The 19,322-nt window shown below is 46.5% G+C and overlaps 1 protein-coding gene across 3 annotated transcripts in view; it reads right to left on the bottom strand.

Moving 5' to 3' along the window:
• The window catches only part of LOC119402458 (sphingosine-1-phosphate phosphatase 2), a 129,884-nt gene that overhangs the window by 7,272 nt on the left and 103,290 nt on the right, over window positions 1–19,322 (bottom strand). The window contains exon 5 of one of the 3 annotated variants that reach the window (XM_049418652.1): window positions 163–339. The exons of the other annotated variants lie outside the window; for them this stretch is intronic. Within the exon in view, the coding sequence (XP_049274609.1) occupies window positions 292–339 (48 nt within the window). The 3' untranslated portion in view covers window positions 163–291. Of the gene's footprint in view, window positions 1–162; window positions 340–19,322 lie in introns of those variants that run through there. 3 annotated transcript variants of the gene reach the window in all.

The raw sequence follows: 19,322 nt of genomic DNA, 5'->3' as shown, positions 1-19,322 counted from the left end.
CAAGAAATGAAAACCCATGCATAACAAGGACACACAGGCTAAAGGTGCAGTGAGAGAGAAAGATGGGGACCAAAGAGCATTACAAGAGAGAGCGAGATGGCATGCGTGAATCTGCAAGCAGCAAGTTGTTTTATTGTGACAACAATCACAACCACACTCCAGGCACATTTTCAACCTCACCGTGAGGTCATGTATAAAGTTCAAGGGTGTCAACGACTGAGGCTCAAGCAGAGAGAAAACACGCCAGCTGCCTTCGATTGCGCAGAAGACCCATTAGGCATCTGTGTTGCTTCAGCAAGAACTGCATGCTTTGAGCAGCTGGGAAGGGCCATGCACGCCCTATCCTGAATGGAAAAACCATTACTTAGCTATAGTTCAGCACATTCTAAGGTCGTAAAGAGCGGCATATCATTTTCATGTCTGAGAGCAGCCCTGACTAAGACATGCCCAGAAAATATTCACTGAAGCTTCGGCCAACAAATTATCAGGCTAAAAATTTTATTGCAGGATACGAAAAACACGTACTGTGTAGATCAGTCTACAAGCTGATTAGTTACGTAAGCGGTAACGTTCAGAATAAAATGACAACGAACAATGATAACAGAAAAAAGATAGTGCCATTACCATACACGCACAAGGTTGGACATAACTTGAAAACCGTAGGCAACAGGTATGGCCTAGAAGTAGTTTTTTCGGCACCCAACAAGCTTGGTAAAATATGTGCAGGATTACACCGTAAAGTTTCCACAGCAGCGAACACTAATGCCAATAGATGCACGATTTACAACAAAGTTTGTCAACTGTAAATTATCCGTCTTATATATTGTTCGCCCCTATCGTGTGGATAAGTACACATTGGCCAGGCGGGTCGTTTTGTGACAACCAGGCTGTTACAGCATAAGAGGCCATTCGGGGCAAACAATCATTCCCACAGCAAGGGACACTGTTCTCAGTGTGGATGCGCACCACTGTTCCGTGACACCCCGTGACACCACCGTGGTTTTCCATCATGGAAACCCACTAACCAGGGAAATAGTGGAAGCATTTCACATTATGAAAAAGAAAAGACAGCTGCATTAGTCAATCATCGGTTTCATTGAGTCATCGGGAAGTCGCCTTTCTGGAAGGACTGCAGTCTTAAGTATAATTAACTGAACTTGTAGTGTTCGCATCTGTCACGCTCTCCTTCGTGTTACATTTCCACTTCTGTTTGAAACGCGTGTAATTTACCACCAGTACATCTTCTTGTTACCCTCTATTTCTTATTTTTTAAATGTCTAAACTGCACAAGCTTTGGGCTACCGCTTGAGTATGTGCAAGTTTGTTCTTTGATGTTGAATGCATTGACTGTTAACTCATTTCTGTGTCGCTCAGGGGTGCGTGGGTGCATATACAAGGTGTTTCAAGAAATGTGTCCGAAAATAGTAAAAAATCAGAAAGATGCGATATTTCTTCGACGCCTTCACAATTACTTCTTTTGTAGCCGCAGGCATCTTAAGATAGCTAAAGACATCATTTGGGACACTAATTATGAAAGTTAGATTAATTGACTTTTTAATTAGTGGAGGTAGGTGGTTAAGTCAAACGGAAGAATTCAAGTCCTTCATGTGAAGAACGCATTGCAGTTTTGAGGTTTCAAAAAAGCGGCCTCTAGTAATAATTGCAAAGTAATGAAATTGAACCAAATGCAGCGACGAAACCAAAACCGAAACGCCGGAGCACTCAACTGCCATATTCTTCTGAGACGTCCAGAATGAGTGAGCGTCGTTATATCGAGCATCAACCGCCTTCGTTGTGCTGGTGTGCCGGCTGCGCTTGCTATTATAGCACGCATGGCGCACATACATTAACGAACGCTGAAGAACTACACCTCTGTACTCGTTGCCTTAAACAGTGACGTCATTCTGGTCGTCTGCTTGTTGCGCTCATCGGTGCTTCGGTTTCGGTTTCGCCGTTGAAATTGGCTGAATTTCAATACGCTGCAATAATTAATAGAGGTCGCTTTTTCTTTATCTCAAAGCTGCGATGGGTTCTTCGCATAAAGAACTTCAATTCTCCCATTTGACATAACCGCCTAACTCCATTAATTAAAAGATATATTAATTAACTTTCCTAATTACTGTCCCAAATGATGCCTTTAACCATCTTAAGATGCCTGTCGCTACAGATAGCAATTGTAAAGGCAGCGATCAAATATAACATTTCCCTGATTATAGAGGATTTTCGGACACATTTCTTGAAACACCCTGTATATATACGTGAAGTATTTCCTGAAATAAAATTAGTTGCGAGTGTAGTGAGTGTTGTGTCTTTCTTGTTCCCTTTGTCCCCGTCAAAAGTGTGCTGGTATAATGATCAGTCACCAACTAGCCCAGCTCTCAACCCTACTGAACTTCATTGCTGTTTGTTATTTTGTATCTCTAGTAAATTTGGTTCGGTTTGGCTTTGCAACACATTGTGATCACTCTGAGCCGACTTCTGCAAGGAGCGATGAACGCCAGGGGGCTCCCAGTTCGAACTAACCATTGTGGATACCGACGTGTTTGAATTATCAGAAGTTTTCCCCCATAGAAATACACAGGGCTGTGCTGGGACCAGGGCGTCAGTTCAAATTAACAGTAAGTTCAAATTAACCGAGTTCAAATTAGTGAGCTTTTACTGTATTACTTCCATAAATCATTCTTGGTGACAACATGTCTTCCCATAGTCCGAGCACAAGCTTAAGGTGGTGCAGCTTGTTGTTTTCAGCTGTGTTCGATTCCCACTGCCATTTATGATCTACCGTAAAATTCCGAGCAAGCATCTCCACCCAAGCTAGCGCCCCTCCAATTGTGATTTCAGATCTCCACGCTGTTATAGGTGGGCCCGTGATACGTGCTCCGGGTCGTGTCCAATGTGGTGGATTCAGCACACATGCAACCCAGCCACGACAGTGTCCAGTATTTCGCCAACAGTGTGTCAAAACTGCAGAAAATTCAACCACAATGCAGGATTGTGTTGGCAGCCACAGTCAATGCACCCATACCAGCCAATCCAGCCATGTGTTGTGCGAGCACTGCAAGAAGACAGTGAAAATGTGCCACTTTCATTAGATGTGCTGACAGTTCGCACTGTCTGCCACATGCCATCATGGCTCCAGACAATCAGTGTGAAGGGACATGATGTCTCATTCAAACTGGACACTGGTTCTGATGTGAATCTCACATCTGCAGATGAACTGCACAAATGGCCCATTCCCCCAGTGCTCACTGGTTCCAGTGCGTGCGTAACCACCTACACTGGCAAACCCCTGCCATTACAGGGAGAGTGGCATCTCAAGTGCTGCTCATCAGACACATCAGCAACACTGAAGTTTTGGGTAATTAATTTTCCAGCTGCTCCCATCTTGGGGCTAGACGGCTGCCGCAAGTTGAAGCTTATTCAGTGTGTCAACCAACTGGACTGTAGCCCGACTGTCGCCAGGCAAGCAAGAAACGAGACACCGCAAAGCATCACTGAAGAGTTCAGTGACGTACTTGAGGGAACAGGACGTCTCCCGGGAGAATTTACAATAATTCTCAATGCAAATGCACAACCATTCATAGCCGCGCCACATAAAATCTCAGCGGCCATACAAGACAAAGTCAAACAAGCAGAGGTGTAAATCTAGCTAAATCACAAGGGGGGACACACATTTTGCCATAGCAGCCATATTGTTTTTATTTTTATTTATATAAATATTAAAATCACGCTTTGAAATAAAACTTAAAAAAAAAAACATGCATCTCCACGAAGTGAATCATGACGAGTGGGCAAAGTTCTGGGTATCATACGGGTGAGTAACCGTACGTCACCTGAACATTGCCCCATATAATGTAAATTGAGTGACATAAAGTGACAGAGTCAAAAACAAAGCTAGGTCCTAAGGTACATAATGTCTACGTTGAAGTCGCCGACTAGTATAAAGGGTTTGTGCTTGTAGCTGTTTTATATTGTTCTGTCACAATTATGATTGACGTTTGTCTATTGTAAACATTTTTTTTTATTCACATACACACATATGTTTCGTTTATAGCAACAGTTTTCAATATACCGTGACAGCAGACAGTGAGAGTCGACAACAAAGCTAGGTCCTAAGGTCCATATTGTGTACGCTGAAGTCGCCGACTAGTATAAAGGGTATGTGCTTGGAGGTGTTTTATATTGTTTTGTCACAATTATGATTTATATTAGTCTATTGTTGAATCTATTGTTAAAACCACGCATCTCCACGAAGTGAATCATCACGAGCGGGCGAGTAGGACGCCGCCAAACGGATGGATGGACATGCCTCGGCCTTAAGGTGCTTCTCCCCTAAAAACGAGCATGGGTTCCCAGCTCATGCAATCGCACTGTTCTATTGAGTCTTCTTCGAAAGCAGTCAAGCAGCAGTTCTGATTTCAATACTCTCACATTGCTGAAAGGTACTGAACACAGGCCTACACATGCTACAAAATAAACAGGCATTAACAAAAAAAGTTGATTGCACTATAATTAACTCTCAAGCAATTGAAATATATGGCATTTGAAAGATAAATCTCAAGGGGGGACAATGCAAGGGGTGTCCTCCCCAGCCTGAACACAAGGGGGTCAGGACACCCCTGACCTCCCCGGTGATTTACGCCAGTGCAAACAAGAATTACAGCGCCTTGAGGAAGAACATGTCATCACAAAGGCCACTGAACCCCCAGATTGCGTCAGTCCAGTGGTTGTTGTCACCAAAAAAGGACAGCTCTCTTCAGTTTGCCTTGACCCCATTTCTGACACCATGTTATAGGTGGTTTAAAGAAATGAGACCGATGCCACGGCTGCCCAGTCTTCTTCCCTTCTAATGGAACATCCTAATCCCCATGATGATGATACGTATGCCCCAGACGTGGCAGTCGTTTTCTGCTGTTTTCGACACATTCCCGCCAGCGCCAAATGAACACGCTGAATCAAAACACGAGCATTGTCCCTCAGCCCTTTAAAACTTCGTGAACTGGCTTGCATAGAGTTCAGTAGTTAGAGGTTCAGGTGGTCACTAACGTTGCTGCATTTGGTAGAGCATTTGCTGCGATGTGTCTGCCAGCGATGTCCAGCTTTCACTTCCCCTTTTCCTCTTAGAGCCTCCTCGGCAGATGCTACGAAAGGAACTCGGCATTCTGGCCTCGCGAATCCTGTATGGACAGTCATAGTGAAGTTTCATCAGACAGGCAGGTACACAGCAGGTGGTTTCAAGGGCCAAACCTGCGTGATCGGGATTCAGCATATTAATCACCTATAGGATCTTGAGTCTCGAAGCTGCCTTTGTTATGGTAGTTTTCACCTGTGCTTCATGTTCTTGCTGCTTCGAAGGCTGAGCCTACAGGACGGGTGTTGGGACAGAAGTTCGTCCACCGGCCTCGCATGTCTCTAACTTCTCGTTGATGAGAAAATCTTGTGATGGGCGGAGATACCGTTGACTGGTCGGAGTGTAGGGCTGTCTAGATGTACCTCTCTATGCGCACGTCCAAGCCCTGCGAACCTCAAGCCACCGTCATGAAGGGTGAGTCAGTGCAGAGCTGAAGTAGACATGAGGGCTCCCGTCTCGCGAGCCTCCAGACGATGCCGAAGTAGACGTGAGGGCTCCCGTCTCGCGACCCTCCAGACGATGCCTTGTGAACGTGGGACCGTCGTCGTGAAGGGAGAGTCAGTACTGAGCCGAAGTAGACGCGAGGGATCTCATTTCGCGAGCTTCCAGGCGATGCCTGCAGTCACTTCAGTCCATGGGTGCCCCTAGTGGTCTCAGTTCCAGCTGGAGTTGTGGTCCTGGCTTTCACGGCACCATATGTAAAGAAATGAGACCAACGCCACAGCTCTTTTTCCCTTCTAATGGAACACCCTAATCCCCATGATGATGATACATATGCTAAAGAAGCGGCAGTCGTTTTCTTCTGTGGTCAGCGATACGCGCTCCGGGTCGCTTCGGATGTGGTGGATTAAGCACACACACAACACACGCCGTTTCGAGAAAGCACCCCCCCCCCATTTGGGGAGGGGTGCCTTGTCCATGCAACACTGTATTAAAAGCTTGGGCTCGTTGATGTAGTACTGCAAACCACTAACGCACAATCATGACGAGGACAAAAAGGAAGAGCATGCCACGCGCTGAAACTTACAACAGTTTTATTAGAAGCACTTTTTCCTTCCATATATAGCCGACCAACAACATCATTGTGCATGTCACAAGACTGACACTCTTCCATCACCTGCTACACCCTAATCGTAGAAATTGCAGTTCTTCATTAGATAACGGGACCAACAAAGAGCTAACACACCAATCACCTCACCTATGAATGATCTCTGGTTCTATTGTCTCCCTCACATTCTTGTTTCTGTGCTTGCAGATTACTTCCGCTTCGTCAAAGAGTGGCTGACAGGTGCGCTTGCGACAGTGCAGTGCAAGAAAGCCACCCGGGCCGCAAAGCAAGAATTTTGGAGGAAGCGGAACTACGCTCGCTCGGGCATCCCATTAAAACCACCGAATCGGGCGCAGCAGTGACGTGCCCTCTGTCGTGAGCGTCAGCTGGCGGAGAAGGAAAAACGCACGCATTGCACTCTCCGATGAAGCTCGCCGATCGGACGCCATTTGGTACCGATTCACCACTTGCACTGCACGTGCAGATGGGTGTGTATCTGGGGCCTCCTTACCGGCTTCGAATTAGGTAAACTAATGAGAAAAAAGGCATCACATACAGGGAAATTGACTGCATGAAATATTTTGCAGAACACAAAAACTATAATTTTATATAACATGAACTCAATAGCTCACAGGTATCATTTTTTCCAATTAATGGTAAGACATCCACGTGCAGTCAGTTCATATTTAGGTTGTTCTTATTACTGCTTTCCCTTCGTGCCTTTGAAGAATGGCCACTCCTGTGAACCACTAGTTTCTGCGATAGTATCGCTTTAGGACGATATGTGGGACACTGCTAAATAATGAAGGCACTCTGCCTACTTCTGCCTCCTGTGGGTCAATTTTCAAGTTCGCCGCCATCTCTCTATGTCACTTTCCGATAAGTGCTTCTCGCAGACGTAGTCAGGAGTCGTGAGTTTTTGACTAGAGCTGTGCGATTAGCAAAATTTTGGGTGCGAAGCGAATTTGAATATTGAAGTGTGAGTGTGAATCGAATAGAATATTTTTCGAATATTTCTCGAATATTTCTAGAACATTTTTCGAATACTTTGAAGCAAAATTGCAGAAAAAAAAGTTAGAGAGCTAGGATTTCCAAAGCATATTCTTATGAGATAGCAACATGAAAGTGTTTCTTTTCGCTAGGTTGATGAAGTGCTGGCGGGGTGGTGTTTCATAGTTGTCTTATCAAGAATGAGGTAATGTATAGACCGAATTGTACTTATGTACATGATTTGGTGCAACCAAAGTGTTGCTGACAACACTTTACACGTGATAGGCAAAGATGCCATTTCCTCAGCCTCTCCTCCTCTTTCAACTTCTGTGGAATTTCAACTGACGTGGTGGACAAAGGTGTGCTCCCTTCAAGTCCGGAGTTCCAAATCTGCCTCGTAGGCATCGATATATACGAACATCTGAAATTTTGGATGCTAAAAAGCTTTGACTTCCAATTTTTCGGACTTCCTGCCCAAATTTCAGGTCCGAAACAGCATTACTGAGCCCCCACCTCTGCCACATCTTTCATGTCCATGTTGGAACCAGCGTTTTCTTGAAATAATACATTTGCAACTGTAGCGGAGCTTGAAAAGCAGCTTTGCCGCAATACGAGAGTGTAATGAGGTGAAGCATATTGAAAATCTGAAGAGGTCACTTTCAATCGGATGTTGACTGTATTTGTTTTCGAGAAGTTCGAATAGTTCGAATAGTAAAATTCCAGTGCGAATCGAATTGAATAGCAAACATTATTCGAAAAATATTCCAAATTCCGAATATTCGCACACCCCTACTTTTGACCTTTTCTTTGTATTGTGCGAGCCTACCCTCCAAACCTCACTTGGTCACTCGAAACTCTAATGGTAATTACCTTATCCTTGCAGGATGGATAGTTACTGTTGCATTTCCGCTCTACGCATTTGCGCCCCATCATATAGAGGCATTGATTGAAATCCTGGAAAGCGCTTGCCATTGTTGAGCTGTCAAACGTGCGCGCGAAGAGCGAGAAACCAGTGCAACCGGCGCAGCGCGAAGGTCCACGACAGTGCTAAAGAGAGACAGAAATCCTGCAGATTGTTAAAGCTTTTCCTCCCAAGGCAACCCACGCATCACAAGGCCACCCATGCGACACAACATGCAAGCGATAGACCCGTGGATGTGGCAGACGTCGTCTGCTCAAGGACCACTCCAGTAGCTAATTTCAAGGCTGTACGGCCTATAATCAGGGCAGTACCTATTATAACTGCATCTAAAATTTCTGTCGCCCTTAGTTATTGGTATTACAGAAAAAAAATCTGGAAAGATCTATGATACAGTCGAACCCACTTATAACAATACTCAAGCACCACAAAAATTCCATTGTTATAGCCGATAATTGCTATAAACGGGTTGCACGAAAAAAAGCAAAATAGGAGGATGGCAGGCTGTTGCGAGAAAACTAAAATATCGGATGAGATATGCCAACAAACATCAGTGATAGATGACAAAGATGCCAATTTTTCGGACATGCTTCAAAATTAGGACTTTTTCACAGGACCACCACAAGCTCCATATAGCCAATGTATGACAACGTCTGAAGTTTCGGACACTGAAACTCTTCCAAGTCAACTTTTTACTCAAGTTGCATGTCTGAAAGTGCATTAACAGAAGCCACCGCTGCTCCCGTGCTGCACCACAAATTAAGTAACAAATCTTGCATCAAGGCAGCTACAGGCCAATTATATATGACCATCCCTCTCAGCACTGCCTTTCCTCCTGAGCTCGCCGAACACTGGTAGCGATGGTAGCGTGCTCGACGAAGAGCACCCATGCGTGGTTGAGATCTGCTCTGCCAGGTGGCCACTACAGTACCGGCCATTCCCATTTTATTCTCCTGTAAGCCGACAATCTGGAAGTGCCAAGTATTTGAGAAAAATCACAGATAAGCGTGAACTCGAGCAATGTGGTTATGTCTTAAGATCCTGGTGTTGACTGGCTGGTGAGTGCCTTATGCTCGCTGCACTGACGAGCTGAAGCAACTGTGCTCGCCAGTTGCCTTACATTCTTTACACGATGTCGCAACTTTACAAGTCACCAATCACTAGATTTGCAGCACACAACGCAGCTAGGGCAATTTAGGGTTTCCGAGAAAAGAAACCTCGAGATAAACACTGTCGTGCACTAACGTGAATGCAGAGCATGTTCTCAGAGAGGCAGATGATGCTCGCTGTCCACTGGAGGTTCAGTATGCAGACTGGACACATTCAATCAGATCGGTCGCTGGTGTTACATCTAATGCAATGTTTCCACATAAAATGGAAGTGGGAAATTGAAAACTCATTCAACTGAGCCGCTGCAATCTCTAGCGATTTGCATGTTTGAAGTCTTGCAACAGATTACACACTTTACGCAGAGAGCTTAAATTGTTCTGCAAGTGATCCTTAGGACTCAATGCGTTTGCACAAAATTTTCAAAACTGTTGCAGGCTCTTTTTAATGCAGCTTCCTTCTTTTCGGATCTCCCCACAGAGCCCCAGCCTCACTAGGCTTAGTACTGTCTGCGAGGAGAGGTTAGGATCTGCTACTTGTAGCAGACGACGCTTCTTCGGGTAATACTCTACAGGATTTGTACAGTATTGATAACTTGACAGTGCATCCCCTCTTTGTGTAGCACTGACTTCAAACGCAGCAAGAAAGCTGGCTTTCATATGCTCCCAACACAATGGTGTCTTATCAAGAAGCTGAAAGTCATGCCATTTTTTCACAGTGGTATCAAGATAACGGAAGTTTTGAATTTGTTTGTCATCAGACAGCCACATATTCTTTTCCGATGCGTATTCATAAAAAAAAGCATCTGTTGTTGAGGGTTTCGAGCGCTTTTTTCAAAAATATTCGGCTCCACAAGCTTTTGCATTATTGGAGCTCTAGTCACTGCATCGAAGACAGTTTTCATTAACTGACTGTGCTGCGTAATTTGTCGTTGCTGCTCCTCGATATTTTTCATACACAGGCTCACATTCTTGGCAGCAGTCTCTTGCGAGAGTCGTGGACAAAGCACCAGTTGCAATACGTAGGCTCTTCTAGTGTCTGTAGACTGTGATCCACCTTCCATCTGGAAAAGTTCCTCGCGGCCCACAGCAGCTTCCTTCATCACTTTATCAGACAGGGCTGCTGAACTAATACGATGGGAATTGGTCAGTAGGTGGCTTGCCTTGAACTTGGAAACCCGTGAAGATGACACGCTGTGATGAGGTCTGGTCAATGAAGAACCTGATCCACATGTTTGCCTTTGGCTGCACCCAAAATGTAGCAGTCCTGGTTTAAATAAGTAGCACAAAAGCATAACTTGGGAAAGATGGGTTTGTCCATCACTTATTCCTATTCCAAAACTTCTCCACCTTCCTTCCCCTTCCATTCCTCTTCTTTCATGTGTCCGTTGGAGTCTGCTTCAAATGTCAAAGAAGACAGATGAAGCTACTGGCAAATAGGTTGAACAAAATCTTTAGGCGATATGAAGACTAATACTGTTGAGGAGAACAATAACCCTTTAGGTTATTTATTCTACACTGTCATTATTGGGAGTTAGTCCCTCAAAAAGCACTGTCCTTTTGGTGTCAATGACACCAGGGTTTTCAGGTCGACCTCCATCGCTTTCTCAGCAGTGGTAGAGGACCGAGAGTCAGGCACAAGCACAAACAAGAACAGGGATGATAGCCATATAAAAACGAGAATGATGAAGTATGCTAAATGTGCGAACAATATACGTGCAGTAATATAATATCATTGTTGGGGTTTAACGACCCAAAACCAGGATATGATTATGAGGGACGCCATAGTGAAGGACTCCAGAAACTTCGACTCCCTGTGGTTCTTTAAAGGGACACTAAAGAGCAAAACGATTTTTCTCATGCCAGTAAAGTACTCTTTCACGATACAAAAAACACCACGCTTGCTGTGAGAAGACGCTTAGTAAGCGAGAAAACACGCAAAAACAAAATGATGGGTGACGACACCACCTTGAAGTTTCCGCACCATTCGCCGTGACGTCACATGTTTTGACGGCGCCTACTAGGGACTATGTAGTTCCTAATCGGTAAAAATGAAGTACATTGTCCTCTGAGGGGGCCATAGACTTAACATAACAAGCTTGGGGTAATTCTGTTGAGCCAATGGCACCGAAATACGATAAATACACTTTGAAATCCGTGACGTCACGCTGGGAAATTTCGGTGCGAAATTTAAAAATGAAACTCTGAACTTGATTTTCTCCTCTATTAACAAACCTATGATGGTGAAATTAACGACATTAGAGTTCTCAGAGCACAATTTATCGATCTAAACCAATTCATTGTTTCTCTTTAGCGTCCCTTTAACGTGCTCTGACATCACACGGTACGTGGATCTCTAGTATTTCTAGCCGACACAACTTCTGACGTCGCTGTAGCAGCCGAAGAAGGAATTCGTGGTGACTCTGTCACATAGTGGCTATGTTGCACGGAAGTTGGCTCAAATAACCCACAAAGATTGCCTCGAAATTCTGAGGAGCCCCTCTTAAAAGTGCACCAGAGCAGCTGCCATGCCTTCTGCAAACTGTGGAAGAGCACATGGACCGTGGACAATATTTGCCTCTGCCAATGTCGATATGAAGATTGTGGACAGCCAAACTTCTTCCACCAATGTTGGCATTTTGTCAGCACTACAGCTGAAGTTGTACAGTTTTCTATTAAGTATTGCATTTTTTTTTACGCACGAAAGTAGCAAGATACTTCATGCTCGTCGTTCATCCTGTCAGCAGGGAAGAAAGCACTGACATAAATTATTTTTCCATGATATTTTGGCTCATTCGCTCCATTTGCCAATTTTTCTGTCACAGTCTATCAAATGCAGTCTCACTTGTACCTTTATGTGCTGGGGATTGAGACTGCATTGTGTTCTTGACATTTTTAGCAATTACTGCTTAATAATGAGAAGATTCAAGGTCACTGACCAAGTCGGATGAGATGATCTGACGTTTCGGAACTGCATACGGGTTCCTTGTTCACTGAGCAGGACTCGAAGTCGTTGTCAATTATATAGGCAGAACGTGACGCAACAAGCATGCGTAGACGGCAGGCATAGTCCTGTTCATTGTAGCTGGCGTCGACTGAATGACTTCTGGCCAGTTTGTTCAAGTTGGTTCCTCCGCATCACACTGGTCTCTATCACCGTCTGCTCTGCACGAACGGTTCAGCCCCTGCAATGTGTGGCCTGCCAAAAGTCCACAAGCCTGGCATTCCACTTTGGCCTATTGTCGACTTGACCAGATCACCGCTCTACCGACTATCGGGCTACCTTCACCAGGTGTTGAGTCCTCTAGCTGGTTAGACCTCGACACACATCGAAAATTCGCCTGCTCTTGTTGCTAAGTTAAAGGATGTCACACTGAGTGAAGATGACGCCATGGTCTCATTCGACGTCACGTCACTATTTACAAGTGTGCCGGTGGACTTGGCAGTAGACACGTGCGAAGAAGCTCTAAAAGCGGACAGTGGTCTTCCTGGTCACACCCCCTTCGACGTCCCTGAACTTAGCGAGCTGCTGCAGTTTTGTCTCAGCAACACGTATTTTTCATACGATGGCAAGATTTATCAGCAAACACATGGTACGGCAATGGGAGCATCAATATCAGTCACCACGGCCAATCTAGCAATGGAAGCCTTGGAAGGAAAGGTCCTGGCAACGTTCACTCCAGCCCCCAAAGTATTTTATCAGTACGTCAATGACTGCTTCTGCATTTTGAAGAAGCAAGACATCCAACGCTTCTTGGACTGCCTAAACACCCAGAATGTGAACACACAGTTCACCGTTGAACACGAGGATGACGTGCTGCCTTTTTTGGACGTTCAGGTGTGCCGGGATGGGAGCGCCCTCGCCTTCTCAGTATACAGGAAGCCCACACACACAGGTCATTATCTCAGTTTTAATTCGCATCACCCCATCAGCCACAAGATGTCTGTAGTGTCATGCTTGGTGACATGCGCCGTACAGGTCTGCTCAGACGATGATGCGTTGAAGAAAGAGCTACGGACGATCCATCGGGAGCTAAACCGCAACGGTTATCCTGATCGTTTCATCTCAAAAACTGAGAAGCGGATACTTCAATCCAGCTCACAGAGCAACGTGACAACCTGTGCACGTGCAGCCATACCTTAAAGGGCCCCTGACAGCAAAATATTTGTTGGTGACTTTTTTACTGTAATTTGTAGCTTTGTGTCTGGTAATCCCTAAGTTAAATCATAAATGCTCTAGCGTATCGTATAACTAATTCTAGCGTAGTTAATTGTGACCATTTTAGCGTCACTTCAAAACGCCCGCCTAAAGACTACAAGAAACTAGCGCCCCATGCGGGGGAGCGTCAGAGACCACGTGCACTCAAGCTGTGGTGACGTTGAAAGCGCGGTTTTCAAATCGGGGCCCCGCGCGCGGTAGAGATTGAAAGTATGTGGGTGCCTCGGTATGGGTTAAACCTGTTAAGCGCGTGTCCCCTCACGAAAACTACCTCGAGAGCAGCCCGATAACAAAGCGAGAGGGGTGCGGAACAATAGGCCTCGCCGAGTGCCAGTCGTCGTATTGTGGACGTCACGTCACGGTCAAGCAAGTATTGTGCACGTGCACCCCGCAAACCTACCGTGACGTCCACAATACTTGCTTTACTCGTGGAACGTCACACGGGGCCTCTATCTACGTCATACCAGGATGTCGCGAGGTGCAGCCAACTCAAATGAGCACTCACGCTTACTTTTAAAACCAAATTAAGATATCTTAAAGGCAACGTTCGTCACTAATAATCAGTCAGATGTGTCCCCGTATACAGGAAAGTCAAACAACAAAAACATCTCGAGGTTTCAATTTTGGTGTCAGGGGTCCTTTAAGTTGAAGGTATCAGCAAGGCACTTTCGCGCGTATTTTCAAAATACGATTTGCGCTTTGCTCACATCCCGACCAACAAGCTCCGGAACCAGCTCTTCAATATGAAAGACAGGCTGCCAAGTGAATCGTTTCCAGGTGTCGTGTATGAGATGCCGTGCGCTGATTGCCGTGAAGTGTATATTGGCGAAACGGGAAAGTTATCTCGACGCCTCAAAAAGCACCAACGTGATGTGACTAAAAACAATCACACGACAAATGCCATTGCTGAGCATGCGCATGCACATGATCATATCACTGACTGGGATAATGCCGCCATCGTCGCCAAGGAAAAGAACGTGTCATCATGCCGGCTTCTGGAATCACTAATCATTCAGTCAACGCCAGCTACACTGAACAGGACACCAGGAACTATGCCTGCCGTCTACGCATGCTCGTTGCGTCACGTTCTGCCTATATACAACGACTTTGAGTCCTGCTCAGTGAACAAAGAACCCGTGTGCGGTTCCAAAACGTCAGATCATCTCATCCGACTTGGTCAGTGACCGTGAATCTTCTCATCCAATGCCTGACCAGACGAACTTTTGTCACTCTTGACTACGTTACTGCTTAATAATCCTATGCCATTCCATCTTTTCGCAAAGCAGATACTGTCCTGCAGAGGGTAGCGAAGCACAATTCGATATACTGTCCACTTATCAACGAAAGTTTTTCTGTTGGGCAGAAAAATTGAAAAATTTTACATATAAAAGTGGGCTGTTGGTGGATTAAAACAAATGAGTGCACAAACACAAAAAAACATGGAACAAAGATAATACTGTTAATCAGTAAAATCGTAAGGGTGATGGAAGCTCCAAGCAGGTTTCTATCTGCACTGGTATTCCCATAACATGACTCGAGGTGGTGTTTTCGAGTGACTAATTCGAACGTCAACCTTGAGCTTATTGGACATGCAACATTAACCCTTCAAGGGCAAACTTTTTCGCCAAATGCAACCCGCCAGGGATGATTTTTTATTGCTGATTTGAACTCTTCACGTGAATCTATTTCAGAAAAACAGTGTGAAAATTATTTCAAGGTGACTGTAAAGGGACCAAAATCGTTTGTATTGTTACATCGACATGGTTTACTCACGAGTAACAGAAAGATGAATTCTAAAAAAAGCTTATATGACTGTTGAAAAATGATCCGTTCCAATAACCGTCTGTGCAGTTCACAGACGTACAAAGATAACTACGCAGAGTGGCGCCAAGTGGAAACACGGAGGAAGAAAAGTCACCTTTGATCAAGTCAGCATCGTATCGCCACGCACGCTTTTGAGATGTTGCCTGCTCATCAACATTTGAGTGTGGACTCGTGACCCCTCGTATGACCGGGCCGACATCCAATGAATCAAGATTCTGCTTCGGCATTCGAGCGGCGACTTGGAGGAATCCCCACTAGACTCACTTGTAGCCGAGAAACTGGCGTGCACTTCCGTAGTGCAAGCGAACTGCGCGGGTGAGTGCACTGAAGAAAACTACAGTTGTGCACGTGTCCGGAAAGCAAAAACAAGTCAGAAACATATAATAATCCTTCGTCTTATAGCCAATGAGACTGAAGCGGTTTTTGCAAGTCCCGTAAACAGGAAACGCAATCACAGTGGCATTGTCTGTGTCAGTCAGCACCTGCAGGGAAACAGGCATAATCGCACCCCGGAGAGCAATAAACGAGTGAGTCACAAAATGGTCACCCTTTGAGAGATTCTAAACTAGACAGCCATCAGTTTTGTGGGCGCGAAAAGCGGGAATGACCTGAAGGACGAAACTGAAACTAGCCGGCGCACCACTGTAGTAAAATGTAAAAACAAATGGAGGGACATCGGCGCAAGGAAAAAATTTTACGTATTCCCGCAAAATAGCAGCACATGCCAAGCAAGAGAAATGATCGAAAAAGGTGCGCTTTTTAAACGTACAAGTGATGACGTACATGTACGTCACTGACCCTGAAAGGGTTCAATGCAAATGGATGAAAAAACACAGTCGTGCAGGTACAAACTGATCAGCATTATAAAAATGGCATGCACAAATGCAAGAACTCTCGCTGGTAAGCTGTAGATACTGCCTAGGTCTAGCACGCACTGTTCACAGCTGCTGCTGCAATTAGAACCACGACGGCGTTACGTTCAGACTTGCTTGCTCTTGCAGTGATGCAGTGACCATAGGATGGTAAGGTCTTGGATTCGCCTAGACTTTAGGAAGGAACCACAGAAACTGGTACGCAAGAAGCCAATTAGTGAGTTGGCGCAGAGAGGGAAAGTGCAGGAATTCGAGATCTTGCTCCGGAATGTATGCGAAGTTCTAATCGAGGAAGCTGACCATAGCGTTGACGCAATGAACGATAATCTGACGAGTATCATCAAGGAGTGTGCACTGGAAGTCGGACGTACAGTCATTAGACAGGACAGTGGCAAGCTCTCCCAGGAGATAAAAACCTCATTTAAGAAACATCAAAGCATGAAAGCCTCAAACACAACAGACAAAACAGAACTGGCAGAGCTTTCGAAATTAATCATAGGCGTAGGGTAGCCGACATAAGAAGGTATAACATGGAGAGAATTGGACATGCACTACAGAACGGATGAAGCCTCAAAGCAGTGAAGAGACAACTGGGCATAGGCAAAAACCAGATGTATGCACTAAGTCACTAACAATATGGATAGGACAGTTGAAGTAGCAGAGGAGTTTTACAGAGATCTGTACAGTAGCCGGGACGGCCAGAACGATAAAGTAAGAAGTAGTAGTAGCCCAGAGGAAGTGGACATCCCACCAGTAACGACATCATTACAGAGTGCGCAGTAAACGTCGGAGGTACTACAGCGAAGAGGAATGCCCAGTGTTGCAGCCACATCGCCAGCTCTGCTTGAGGGGCACGAGCTGGAGCTGCCCAGCCTGTTGTTGCTGCAAAGATAAGTACTATCTAATCTTTGAGCTGGATAGGCCTGCGCCTGTCCAGCTCTTGCTGTCCCTTTTCGTACGCTCTCAGCCCAGTGTCATTAGACAGGACACTGGCAAGTTCTTCCAGGAGACAAAAAACCTCATTAACCCTTTCATTACTGTTGTGTCGTGCAGCCCCTGGTGTCATGTCAACACAACAGCTTGTGCTGTGTTTCCTGGTAGTGCCGCAGGATGGAGCCAGGTCTCCGCTGGTGTTCGCTTTTTTTTAATCTGTAGCCAACCTGGCGTGGCCACATAACTCATGTGACCTGTGTCATGCCGGCCAATCACCTCTTCCCCCTTCCTTTAAAATGTGGTGCAATAAATATTGGAGAACGCTCTCCAGTCTCATCCGAGCTCTCCGTGTCCGTCTCGTTACTCAGTGCGCCTCCAGCCGCGAGACCTCTCTGTCGGCCGTCCGCGGGCTACGCCGCGCTCCTGCCTATACAACACACGCCGTCGATATAACATATGCTTCGGGGTCGGCTTCCGACAGCCGCAGCCCCCAAAGATTTTCCTCACGGTCGGGGTCGAACCATCCACGGAAGGCGCATAAACCCTGGCCCACCCATACTACTTCAGTCTTTGACAAAGTCCAGGTGGGCCGGGGTTTACGCGCTTTCTGTGGACCTGCGCCGTGAGAAACGCTTGAAACTATCTTGCAACCGCACCTGAACTGAGTGACAAGGAAACGAGCTTTGAGTCCGAAGATGACAGCACCTCAGTGTAGTGTCGAAGGTCGACACTAGGTGACTTTAGTTATGTTCAACTGTCATCAAGAGATGGCGCCACCTCTAACATATATAAATACGACTGTCACCGGAATAAAGGGGTTCTTGTGTGGCATGGGTTGAGTGTGTTCGTTGTCCTCAGTCGCGCCGTGTTGCCGACACTACAATCTGGCGACGAGGTTTTCGATCACACCGCGATGGCTTCCGCCGCGCTTTCGCCGCCGCCCCCCTTTCTCGCCGCCCCGGGCACTCCAGCCATACCATGGACCCGCTGGATACGCCTCTTCGAGAATTTTCTTCTCGCGTCTGGAGCGGCCGACCTGCCTGCGCCCCGCCGTCGAGCCCTGCTGTTGCACTGCCTGGGCCCGGAAGGACAACGTATTTTCGATGCGCTTCCACCGACGCCCACCGCACCCCAGCTACCGACGACTGAGCCGTTGGCCGCCGCCGCTACCTCAACCGGTGAAGTCAAAGACCGTGGCGTGCCCTCCAAGCAAGAAGCAGCAGCGACGAGTCTCCCAGACGTATACGACGCGGCCCGCGAGATTCTGGAACGACATTTCACCGGCGCGCGCAACATTCGCCTAGAACGACATCACTTCCGAGAGCGCCGTCAGCTACATGGTGAGTCCATCCCCGACTTCGGCCTCGCGCTTCGTGAACTGGCAGCCTCTTGCGATTTCGCCGAGCAAGCCAACGATAATATGTGCGATCAGTTCGTTACCGGAGTTGCATCCCCGCAGTTGCGATCACGGTTGCTCTTGGAAGGTGACACGTTGACGTTCGACCGTGCCGTTGAAATTGCGCTACTCAGCGAGCGAGCCCAGCTGCAGTCGGAAGCTTTTTCTAATTCCGTTGAGCGCATCACACGCCAACATCCACGTCAGTATGACGCTTCCGAACAAAGCACGCGCGATAGTCGCCGGTACAACAACGAGGCACGCCCCCTTTATCAGAGCTGCCCTAGCTTGCCGCACGCTCGTCAAACGAGCTCGCCATCTTCAGATACCAACGCTGCCGATGTTCAGTACAGCAAAAATACGCAGGCTTGTGGTAATTGCGGCACACGTCACTGTGAACCGACGGCATGCCCCGCTCGCGGTAGAACCTGCTTCGCATGCGGCCGCCGTGGCCACTTTATGCGAGTGTGTCGTAGCTCACGCAGAGCACAAGGACAACGCCCGACTCACATCCAAGAAGTAGTTCCTGAAAAAGATGCATCAGATGTCATTAGCCTACTGACTGTTCACGAAGACAAGCGCAAGGGCGTCTACATTGATGTCGTAGTCACGCCAGTCGCCTCGAGCTCAGAACCGCGCGTTGCTAAGTTCTTGGTCGACATGGGATCAGCTGTGTCAATTATACGGGAACAAGAATTTCGAAACATGTTTGAAGGGGTTCAGTTGACCAGCTCTGCCCTTACATTGTTGGACTTCCAACGCCGGAAGATCCCCGTACTGGGCCAGTTTAAAGCAAGCATCTCGTTTAAAAGGGAAACAGTCGTGATAGCCATTCATGTCACCCCCGGAGGAACTTCTCTTCTGGGTCTGGACGCGGTGCAAGC

This window comes from Rhipicephalus sanguineus, chromosome 8, assembly GCF_013339695.2.
Source record: "Rhipicephalus sanguineus isolate Rsan-2018 chromosome 8, BIME_Rsan_1.4, whole genome shotgun sequence".
Lineage (NCBI taxonomy): Eukaryota > Metazoa > Arthropoda > Arachnida > Ixodida > Ixodidae > Rhipicephalus > Rhipicephalus sanguineus.
Note: the sequence above shows the minus strand (reverse complement) of the source record. Positions and strands in the feature narration are given on the sequence as shown.